Below are 12,235 nucleotides of genomic sequence, written 5' to 3'. Positions count from 1 at the left end.
CAGCCGCATTTTGGCTGCGCATCCATTCCTCTCCAGTGTCTCCAGACTGTTCAGCGCGCTCTGGGTCCTAAAGCCGGACGCGTTCCGTTCCGCTCTGCGCTCTACTCGTTATCCTTGACGTCTACCCCACTTATACAGTAGCATGTAGTTTGGGTATTTAAAAAATGGGTATGTTTTATTGAAATGGATGGGGAGAATTTGTTTGTAATTACAACTAAGGGCACGTTTACACAACAATGATATACAAATATACGGAAAAGCTTTTCCTTTACGTTTTTTGCGTAAAGGCGACAACATTGTCAAAACGATCCAGTTCACACGGATCCGCGAAAACGATTAAAATCACTTTGTAAAGAAACACTACACCTATAGACTGAACAAGTAATAAACATAATTCGCCTGACGTGACCGTTTTCACAAGTTCACGTTTTTGTAGTTTAGGCGACACAGAGACGATAACAGTAACCCGTTTTCAAAAGTTTGTGTTTCCAGGCCCCCAAAACGCTGTTGTCGTGTAAATGAATGGCTAAAACACAAATTATTTTCCGTTTTTAGTTGAAAACAGTGTTGTGAAAACGGCCCCTAAATTTGTTGGTTGCAACCGGGCCTTGATCTTTCTCTCAATCAGACATGATGCATCTAATAGATAGGCTTTAGTCTTTACCACTGTTAAAGATGCTGTACCACATATGTGTACCACATATAAAATGTGCCTAAACCTAACAGATATCAGACAGACAGCCCATAGGCTCTAATGAGACCTATACATTATGAGTCTTGTGTTAGCCAGTCAGAGGCAACCCTCTGAATCTTCTTAGATATAGGCCAGGGGCCAGTTGCATAAACATAGCCATTATGTTAAGACTGTGTCTTAAGAACTAGTATGATCAACTAGAAGTTAGTTAGGGGTAATTACTGTGACAAGGCTTAAGCCTGTCTGTGAAACCAGGCATATACTATATATATATATATATATATATATATATATATATAATTGGTTAGCTTTTAAATATTTTGATCAGTAGGTGTAAAAAGGTGTAAAAGTAACTTATAAGTTTATATACTTACATATCAGTATAATTATTATGGAAAAATACACATTAAAGGAATGTACTGGATATAAACAATATATTTTAATTGCATGTTAATTGCAATTATGGAAATGTATTATAGTTTAAATTTATATTAAATGCAATTAGTCCTTGCAATTATGGAAATGTATTATAGTTTACATTTATATTAAATGCAATTAGTCCTTATTTGACCCATTTAAGAAAGTTAATCTTTATATGTCATTTCATAATTACTTGTATTGTCTTTGAAATATGGTTAAAGTGTGCTGAATACTGACAAGCATTTATAGTAAAATAAAATAAATGTCATTTCTATTGAAACGTGTATTTCATGCCTTTAAATAGGCCTATATTTGTAATTACATAGTTGTAATGATGGAGTTGTAATTTAATACATTTTAAGATATATTTACTTTAAATGTAATATCAAATAACATGTAAAAAAAAAACGAAATACGTGTACTTCTTTGAAACACAGCAGAAATATTAAAACATAATGATTTAAAACGTATTTTTACATTATTACAAAGTTTACTTTCTACATTATTACAAAGTTAAGAAAAGAAATTGTAAGTGCCTTTTTGTTTCATTAATATATTATCTGCAACTTAAGTAAGTTTTTAAACAAAATACACTGTTCAGATTTGAAGTACACTACACACACACACACATTCAATTTCCACCTGAGACCCAGGAAAAAAAAAACATTGTTTAGAAAAAAAAAAATCATTTTTGAAAAAATGAATTTTATTTATATGTTATGCTATGTCTGCTGTAGTGACACCATGACTCAGTTGTTTAAAAAAAATAAAAAGACGTGTAAAAGAAATTACACGTTTAGGTAAAAACAAAGGGATTTTTTTCCGTCCACCAATCAATTTTAGGTTCCAGGATTTTTTTTAACCAAACTTTGTATAAATATGATTCTCATTATGAAAGATATAATGGAATGAATTGGATATGGAAATGGATATACCATTTTACTTTATACAATATGTGGGTAAAACATGTAATAAAAAATAAGTGTAATAATGGGAGTGAAAACTGGCAACATTTTTACTATAATATCTAATATTCATAATATCTAAGGGAATATTGATATGTAATTTCTTTCCCTGTTCACTTGCTGTGTCTCCCAAAATGCCTGATAAACATAGTCACATTGTCAAGTCACATTTATTTGTATAGCGCCTTTTACAATACAGATTGTTTCAAAGCAGCTTTACAGTGATAACAGGAAAATAATGGTTTTTAATAATAATTGTGGTCGTGTCCAGGTGCAGGTCCTCCATCTGGTCTGGATACGGCCCGGATCCGGCTGACTACATCATGCGTTGTGGTCGTGTCCAGGTGCAGGTCCTCCATCTGGTCTGGATACGGCCCGGATCCGGCTGACTACATCATGCCTTGTGGTCGTGTCCAGGTGCAGGTCCTCCATCTGGTCTGGATACGGCCCGGATCCGGCTGACTACATCATGCCTTGTGGTCGTGTCCAGGTGCAGGTCCTCCATCTGGTCTGGATACGGCCCGGATCCGGCTGACTACATCATGCGACGTGTCTAGGCGCAGATCCTCCATCTGATCTGGATACGGCCCGGATCCAGCTGATTACAGTAAACCTTGGAATAAGCAGAAAGACTAACGTTAGCGTAGATGCCATTCTTCTTATGATGTAACGAGTACATCAGGTGTTATAGGAAGTGTTCCCGGTTTCGGCTGACCTAATTTATGCAGCCTAATAATGGTGTCTCTACAAATGTAAATCAGTAAATCAGTGCCATGTTTCGTAACAGAAAGTCATATTTGATTAGAAATCACATTACATTTCCTGAGATGCATTTCACATTACATTTAAAAATAAGTCAGATTTAAATGATACAAAATATTTTCATATTTCCACAAGAGTGCTAAATTCGATCACTAACTTTAATGTCAGTCATGTTTAAAGACCAAGAAGTTGTGGTGAAACCTCAAAACATTATTGTGTCTCTGAAAAGCCCTGAATGTAAAACTGTGCCATCATGTATGGTGTCAGAGAAATTCACTTAAATATAATGTAATATAAAAAGTCTGGGTCCCAGGAGGATACAACTAAACACTTCTTTTCCACAAGGGCATTGTGGGTCAACAACACTGGTTTGTTCGGCCGGTGGTGCGCTAGTCGGCGCTAAGACCCGGAGGCGCGCGCCCGTCTAACCGTCATCCACTTCCTCTTTCGGCTCGCTCTCTTTCTCTCTCTGTGATCATGGCTGCGCTCAAACATTACCAGCCATGTTTGCAAATCTGAAACCCAAAGGTTAGCGTTTTAGCCGTTTATTATTCACATCGCTTACACCCTCTTCATCAACACTGGTCCTTTGCCGGGGGTCCAGAACCCCTGTCTCCTGTGCGATCGGCACATATCAAGGTTGGGCAGTTTTATTATCATTATACGGGGGAAACTTTTGAGAGAGTGTGTTGTGTGGGTGATGATGATGCTACCTCATTTTCTCTAACCGTATATCGGGCAAATAACGTGAATTAATCACCGAAAGATGACCTTCTGAGACGATATTATTTGTTAATATTGAATTTGTACAGGCAAGCTTTAAAAACATTAGCCACTCATAATGTCTTAGAGATCACAAACCCTCTTGTATTTATATAATCAGCCCGTTTTATCTGTACGTTTATCGTCTTTAATTATTTAAATAACGCTCAAGCCCGTGGTTATGTAAATAAGACCTGCTGTTTTCATTTACACCGTTTTCATCGACACTGTTAAATTAAATTCGGGTCCAATTTCATTCATACTCCAAAATATTGAATTAACATACATGTTAATCGGCGAATGTTGTTTCAAAGCTCATAAACGGTCGTGATGAATCGTTGTTATGCGGAACGCAGGCCTCATTTTGTCATGTCATCATCACCGCTGATATTAATAACCGAACACTTTAATCAAACTTCATATCGAAATATCGTTTTATAAGTGTGTGTGTATATCGCTAGATTTTAATTATGAGCAGCATTGTCTTCCCTTCATCTTTGTGGTCTCGGTACATAATTAATCTTTCATCTTCAAGCAAAGTCCTTTTTTGTTTTCGTTTTTGTGTTGGTTGTTTGGCCGCATCTCGTTGCTTTTTCTTCTTTTTCTGGCTTAATATGTGCTGATACAAGACTAGAATTGCATTAAAGAGAATGAGGAAATCGAGTAAGAGTGGATATGAGCTGGTTTACCTTGAGTTGTGGTGTTTTAGTGTTGGAGAAGTTTAATCAAATGTGGATATATAAATATATATTTTGTGTGTGTGTGTGTATGTGAGAGATCCAGAAGCAGCGCATGGTCATTAGCCTCCGTGCTAACCGATTCCCACATCTTCTCCTTCTTATTATTAACATTTCCCACTATAATATATAATGAAATATCACTCTTTTGCCGTCTGTGTTGCCTTTTAGTGGCGTATGTCGCATTAACAGCCATTTCTGAATGAAATCCTAGTTTTGAGTTAGATGTTTACTGTTAGCTGTGCGGTTAATGATGGACACGCTTACAATAATTAGCGTTGGATTTGATCTTTATGAATTAATATATCTGGTAATTTAAATTAGCTTTTTTTTTTTCTTCAAAATTACCAGGACTAACTTATTATTGTGTTTAAAGTGTAATTGAGTTTGAGGCTGGTGTTCAGAATCTGTGTGTGTGTGTGTGTGTGATGTGTGTTATTTAACGCATCTCATCGGCTTTATCTGCGACATTTTATGTTGAGATGTGAAGAGCAAAATTTGTGATGTCCGCCAGAGCAGAGCTCACTGGCTGTGTCTCAGAACCGCGTACACCGGGCTGTCGTCGTCTACCTGCGCGGCGCAGAAGCGTTCCGAACGTTCGGTGTGCGAAAATCCAAATAGAACGTTATGAACGCGCCTACAATTCTGAAAGATTCCATATAGCTAGGTAGATCACTAGGTATTTGAACACAGCCACTGACTTTAGCACTGTTCCACTCTGGTTCGTAAACATTAAACGCTCTTTATTTGGGTTTAAATTAGAGGGTTTTTTTTTACTACAGAAGGATGAGGATCTGCCTATTGTTTAAAATGGTGATTGTGGTACTAGTAAAATTATGAATTATGAGTCTGGTTAGTTGGAAGATTTAAATTAATTTGTCCATGATAGATTTAAGTTTTATTTAAGGTGGAGCGTGTGGTTTTCACAGGACAAAAGTGACATTTTTGGTAAATATGTATTTTGTAAATGGTTTGACAGTTGAATGAGACACCAAGGTAAACAATAGTTCAACACATTGAGCATTCCTGTAGCTCTGTCTACTATGACTAATGTCTGAAATGACTGTTTTCAAGCAGGTTTCTTAAATATTTTTCTGATGCCTGTCTATCATTGGTTGAAGAAATGGAAAGTCCTGCCCTAAACTTAAGTGTTTGGTTAAGCCAGTATTGAATCTTCAAGAAAGCAATTTTGTTTGAAAGAGTCATAGTATGCGAAATTGCATACTAAGTATGCACTACATTTGGTGAGGAACGAATTTAGCAACAACAATAAATAAAAAATAAAAAAAAACATTCTATGTAGTATAAATGTGAGAATAGTATGATTGTAATCCGGACACATTACATTCGTCAATGTTGGCACTGACTTATGACATCAGTTACGTCGCTTTACTGCCATTCACAACTCCTCTCCCGTGGCCTCATGGGATAGTAAAGTGTCCATCAGTAGTAAGTCTTCCGGACCCTTTTTTGCCAATGGTTTTATGAATATCTTGAACTTGGACATAAGGAGCACTGGGAAGTAGGCATATTCAGAAGCAGAGACGGTGTTTACGCATTTTAGGGAAATCACCTGACAAATGGCTTACTTGTAGTTTTCTGTGTATGAACGTGACATAGGAGAAAGTATTTTAATACTAAAAATATGCCACATATGTTTCAATCCTGTGATGTTTTTTTTTTCTCCTTCCGACAGATGGAAGCAAATAACCATTTTAACTACGGGCCTCACTCTTCTGTGCCAGTTAACTCAGGACTGAAGCATTCCTCAGGAGATTCTCTCTATACTAACGGGTCCTCCATGAGCTTCCCCCAGCAAGGGAAAAGTGAGCATCTACACTGCTTTTACACAGTTTTTACGGCTTAATATTTTTGTGGAGACATTTTCAGATTTTTTTTTTTTTTTTTTTTAATGAATAGAACACTCAAAAGAACAGCATTTATTTGAAATAGAAGTCTTTAGTAATAATATAATTGTCTTTACTGTCTCTTTTGGTCAATTTAGTGCATCATTGCTGAATAAAAGTATTAATTTCTATTTTTTTCTGACCCTAAACTTTCGAATGGTAGTGTATCATCATGGTTAACACAAAAATATGAAGCAGCACAACTGTTTTCAACATTGCTACTAATTATAAATGTTTGAGCATTAAATCATCATATTATTATCATATCATATTATTATAATCTTCAGAGTCACAAATGACTCTGAAGACTAGAGTAATGATGCTGAAACTTCAGCTTTGATCACAGGAATTAAATTTTAAAATATATTACAATAGAAAACAGTTTTTATATTGTGATCATTTTTCACAAAATTACTGTTTTATTGTATTTTTGATCAAATAAATGCAGTGAGCATTAGGGCTGTCACTTTATGTTCGAAAATCGACAGTACAATCGGTCGGACCAACCAACGCAAGTTTTGAAAACGAAAATAGGGAATCGATTTTATCGGTCTTTTTTCGGAGCGCGTCCAGCTCGTCACGATACGCCCGCAGCGAACGCGCGTCACACAGCAACTGCAGGCTCTGACAAACACACATAACAGCAAATTATACTTCTGCATAATGCGTCTCTTTTTACAACTAAACTGAATTCTGCTGGTATGCAGACAGTCTCATGCATACAGATACAGATTCGGGCTACGGTCTATAATTGCCTATGTAGGCGAAATTTGTTTGACATTTCTAATCGTAAACACAGCCATGTTGAAGACTGCAGTAATGTTTTTCATTGATGTTATGGCAGTCCACTCTGCTGTTTTTCGAGAATGTTGCACTCCTGTTTGTCATTGTGCACAAAAATTTGCTGACTTGTGCGCGTTTCAAGCACCCTCTTTACGTTCGTCCTAATGCCTGTAAGTTGTCCGTGGACTTCCCCATATTTGGCGTTTAAAATGGAAACGTCTTTAGACGTGGAAAATCGATTTTACAATCGATTCAATGAACACTTATGTCTCAAAAATCGAACAGGATTTTTTCACAAAAGTGACAGCCCTAGTGAGCATAAGAGACTTCGTTCAGAAACATTAAAAAAGCTGTTTTTATTCCAAAGTTTTAAACCAGGATCTTCCGTAAATAGGCTATTAAATGATATAATGTGATGCCTTTATTAATGATGCTGTTCATCACACAGATCTGAATGGCGAAATGAATGTGAATGGCATCACTACTGCAGGTGGGAGCACCCAGCCCAGCGCCCACCCTCCCTCTTCCTCTTATCCTCAGATGAGCAGCCATCTACTCCCAGGCAGCATTGGATATGACTACCTGTGGGGCCAGTCTCAGTACAACCCAGCATTGGGGCCTGTCCCTCCTCACGGGCTGCACCAGAAACCAGGCTCCCAGGGCGGGATACAACCACAGCAGCCTCAGCACCACTTCCAGGGGCATGGACCGTACCAAGTCAACGGCAGTATAGGATCGTCCCGGCAGCCCCCTGGTGCGGGGCCGCAGTATTGGGCAAGGGGTAATCCTGGGCAGCAGCAGGGGGGATCTTCGATGTCCATGGGATTTAACTCTCACAGCATATATGGGACTTTTCCCAACCAGGGGCATCCTGGCATCCCTCCATCCCAGCATCACCAGCAGCCTCCAGCCGTGCAGCACCAGTCTGCAACGACACATCATCTCCAACATCATTCACACCACCACTCACCTCAACACCAGCAGCCGCAACAACAACAGCAGCAGCAGCAGCAGCAACATTACGGCATGATGCCTAATGGAATGCCATTTTACCAGCATCCTTCACACCAGTCCCAACCGCAGGCCCAGACTCAGTCTCAATCCCAGACTCAGATGATACCGCCCACCACGCAGAGTTTTACGCCTCCACGAGGAAGCCCTCAGCACCATCACGTGGGTAGTGGAGGAGGCAGAAGCAGTCCCCACCACTTGCAGGTCACAATGAGGTCCCCTTCTGCAATGTCTGACAGTGGTTCGCCTAAGAGCAAAGAGATGCAAGGTGAGATAGTGCCACACCGTCTTTAGTGTGTTGGAAAAAGGGTTATTATTATAGTTTCGAATTTTTGTATTTTTAATTTCGATTTGCAATTTTTTCCCCATTAACGATAAAAACACGGGTTGCAACTGGTGGCACTCCTATCAACTATCACGTTTTTTTCTTAATGAAGCCTTATTTGCATAGCAAAAAAACTCTTAATTAAAAATTAATTTAATATCATTGACTGTGTTTTAATTTTTTGACTAACTGTTTAGTTAGCATGTTTTATGAGGTCTTTTAAAAAAGACGTTGTTTCCAAAACAAGATTGTTTCTCTTGTTTGCAGATAGCTGTAAGGCAGGGTTCTTCCAATCTTGTCCTGGAGGGCGTCTGTCCTGTAGAGTTTAGCTCGAACTCTCCTACTTGTGATTTTCTAGTGATCCTGAAGACTTTGATTAGCTTGATCAGGGTTGGAGCTAAACTCTGCAGGGCCAGATTTGAGGAACCCTGCTGTAGGGAAACAATATATTTTGTGAAGTAAAGTGATTATAAAAATTGCAGCATGTTTTTATCATGCATGCTCGTTCTGATTTCCTGTACTTTGGTGGTGCAGTGCACTTCCTGAATGGCTTTTAATATCACCAACATCGGTATTCTAATTCTATCCTCTGACTGAAATGACATTGGTCAAATTAGACTTGTTTTCACCAAAGCTAATGGACTTCTTAGATTAGGAAGTGATTCAAACTTACTAATAGTGTGTTAACATGTAAAGTCTTGCCCCAGTTCTACATTCTGCCTCACTCATCAGAAAATGGAAAAACTGTGTGAACACATGCAACCTAGATACAATAAAACAATCAACAGTACTGCTCTTTCCATTGAAGATCAAGATGCATGATCTGTCTTTTTTTTTATTTTACTTGTATACTTGCTTTGGCCATGTATTCAGTATATTTAAATTGCTCTTCTGCTGAACTTAAGGAGCATGAGACAACAACCGTTAGGTATTACTGTAGTTTCCACATTGATGCATATGCTGATTTGGAAACTGCTTACTCATTCACTGTGTAGCGAATGCCTGATAGTTTATTACATGGGAGAATAGTAAGAGTAAAGGAGTGAAATCTGTGCAGATGCTGTGCATTAGCAGCATAGTGCACCACTTTCCAGGCCATGTCTCTGACCTAAAAATCCAATTTTAGTTGCATTTCCAATCATACACTAATGATTGTGAATTGTTGCTACGTGTCTCAACAATTTTGTGTTCTTACATGTCTTGCTAATAGCTGTTTTGTGTGTGTGGTTTTTTTTTTTTTTTTTTTGTGGTCTGTAGTTCATATGAATGAGTCCTTTAAAGAAACCGATAAAGGCTTCAATGGAGTCGAGAGAAGCTCTGTACCCCAACGGCTGACTGATGGTTTTCCTGTAAAGTCCCCTGGCCCTGTTTCCTCTACCGACTATAACCAGGGTGTGCAGCATCCAGCCGTGGACCTGGAGAAACCTGCAAAACAACGCCAGGAGATGGGAGCTGCCGCAAAGGAGCTTAGTTCTTCCCCCATCTCTGGACCACCTCCACCACTGGCTAGTCCGCCTCGGAAAACATTGACCCTGCCTCATCAGTCGGTCTCTGGACCTGTTTCTGGGCAGAATTCACATTCATCTTCAGGATTTGCTTTATCTACAGCTTTGGGTGTCGGTACAAATGTGTCCGTGTCTCCACCCTCCCCTCTCGCATCACCACCTCTGACGGTCCAAGGCCAAAGACCTGAGTTCTCTGCACCTTCATCAGCTGATGGGACACCTTTAGGACTTAGTACAACTCCTTCGATATCTTCTCCTAAGAGCTCCAGAGCTCCACCTGCTGTGTCGCATAGCCAATCTATGGTGTTTTCTTCTAAGATCTTGACGCATCCTCCAACGGTGCCTGTGCCTCCTCAAACAGTTCCTCTGGCAGAGGCCCAGGGGTCAAAAAGTCCACAGGTCTCTCCAACACCTCTATCTTTAGCTGCGTCTCCATCTGTTGTCTCCGCTCCTCCTGCATTGGCACCACTGAAAGGACCCCAAGAGGCATCACCTCTTACAGGCCAGAGTCCTAAACATCCTGCTGCTTCCTCGACTCCAACATCTGCCACCGATAACATCTCTCTCCCAGCAGTCTCTGCACTTCCATCTGTTTTCTCTGGTTCTCCTCAAGTCGCCGCTCTGGCTTCATCTGCACCATCTCCCGCTGTTAGCTTTTCTTCTCAGGCATCCTCGGCACCTCTCAGTCTTTCTCCTGCTCCAAACGTGTCTCATTCCCTCGTTGGCTCTGCGGCTCAACCTTCAGACATTGTGGCAAATGTGGACGTTTCTTCTCACAGTCTAGGGCAGGTGGGTTCTCATGGTGTAGTACGGTCCAACTTTGGGGAATCGCACTCTACTCAGAAGACGCCTGGTAAACACGAGGCCTGTGTTTCCCAGAGTAAAATTGGAGTCATAATCGGCACATCCAAAAAGGAGTCCAACAGTGAGGCTCAATCTGAGATGCATAGGGTCCAAACTCATGGTAGAAACCTTGAACCGGCTTTTATTGTTCCAAAGGAACCTGAGAGAGACACTATGGCAGTTGGCAGAAAAGACTCTTATAGTATCAAAGATCAGGCGACCCCAAGGAAAGGAGAAAGTGACACTTTAAATGACACTTTTGGCACTGACACGTCACTAGACTATCCGTCCTTGGCTGAGTCAACCTACCTTGAAAGCTCAAGAGCAGAGGATGGGAGTTCTATGATGGACACTTTTGATAATTCTTACAGTCTTTCCCAGACGGGAGACCAATCAAAGTTTACTGAAGGATCCATGTTTGATGACTCCAGGGACTTGCTGGAGACTTCTTGTGAAGAAGAAAACTTAAACAGCTCCATGACCTCTACAAGTTCCACCGAGGAGACTTCCCTCAAAGAGAACACGTCTCTTCTGGACGACGCTTTAAACAACACGTCGCAAAACTGCTCCTCCCTGCTTTCTCCGTCTATTAATGCCTCTACACACTCTATCAAAGGTGAGATTCCCAATGCACTAATAATGCATTTTTGAACCATAACATACATTTCCTTTTTTAGAAGGGATGCACCAAACTTTAGCCGAAAACTATTTTCATATTGTGACCGATAATTGACAGATTAAAATTCAAAACTATTTTGTCTAGATAAAATAACACTTCAAAACTAAGACCAACCTTTTAAATTGCTGTAAAGTGTATTTAGGCATCACTGCAAATCTAAGACGAATATAATTTTTTCATACTTTACATTATAATGGTGTGTTAACTCCATGTTATTAACTTTAAGAGTGTTAGATGACAGTAAAGGTAATATAAATGTAAAAATAGAAAAAATGAGCATGTACACAATTACAAATCCATTATTGCCCGATTAGATAAATTCACTAATATGGTCCCAATATTGACCTGATATATCATACATCCCTATTAATTTTCATTAAAATGAATAGTAATACTCATTCAAGTGTGCTTGAACTCTTAATGATTCTGAGGCAAGAAGGTTGTAAGCATGCAAATAGTGATTTGAATGCTTGGTGGACATATTGTGATCTTTTGCTAGGGTTTTAAGTTTAAAAATGACCTATTTGATTTCCAGGGATTAAAAGCTACACATTTTATTCCCCATAGGTGATCAGATTCTTGGACCTGAAACTTCAGACTTATCTGGAGGTGACCGAAGATCTGCGCTCTCTTTGACCTCTAAAGCTTTGCAAGTGGTTGTAAGCGGTTCTGTTGAAGGGACGTCCACACATATATCTGAAGCACTTATCGCCATGCCAACAAAAAAGCCACGGAAGCCTAGAACCCCAAAGATGCCAGTTGCTATTGCAGAAAGTAATTGTTCATCTTTACTATCATGCTGGCATAGTTAATCGTTTACAATTCTTTTTTAAATGAGTAAT

General features: G+C 39.4%; 1 protein-coding gene across 2 annotated transcripts in view; it reads left to right on the top strand.

The window, feature by feature from the left end:
- Window positions 1–3,304: 3,304 nt before the first annotated feature.
- The window catches only part of baz2a (bromodomain adjacent to zinc finger domain, 2A), a 30,142-nt gene continuing 21,211 nt past the window's right edge, over window positions 3,305–12,235 (top strand). For both annotated transcript variants that reach the window (XM_079848394.1, XM_079848395.1), the window contains exons 1-5: window positions 3,305–3,480; window positions 6,037–6,166; window positions 7,479–8,309; window positions 9,624–11,330; window positions 11,961–12,167. In XM_079848394.1, the coding sequence (XP_079704520.1) occupies window positions 6,037–6,166; window positions 7,479–8,309; window positions 9,624–11,330; window positions 11,961–12,167 (2,875 nt within the window). In that variant the 5' untranslated portion in view covers window positions 3,305–3,480. The remainder of the gene's footprint in view (window positions 3,481–6,036; window positions 6,167–7,478; window positions 8,310–9,623; window positions 11,331–11,960; window positions 12,168–12,235) is intronic.

This window comes from Squalius cephalus (assembly GCF_949319135.1).
Source record: "Squalius cephalus genome assembly, chromosome: 18".
Taxonomy (NCBI): domain Eukaryota; kingdom Metazoa; phylum Chordata; class Actinopteri; order Cypriniformes; family Leuciscidae; genus Squalius; species Squalius cephalus.
Note: the sequence above shows the minus strand (reverse complement) of the source record. Positions and strands in the feature narration are given on the sequence as shown.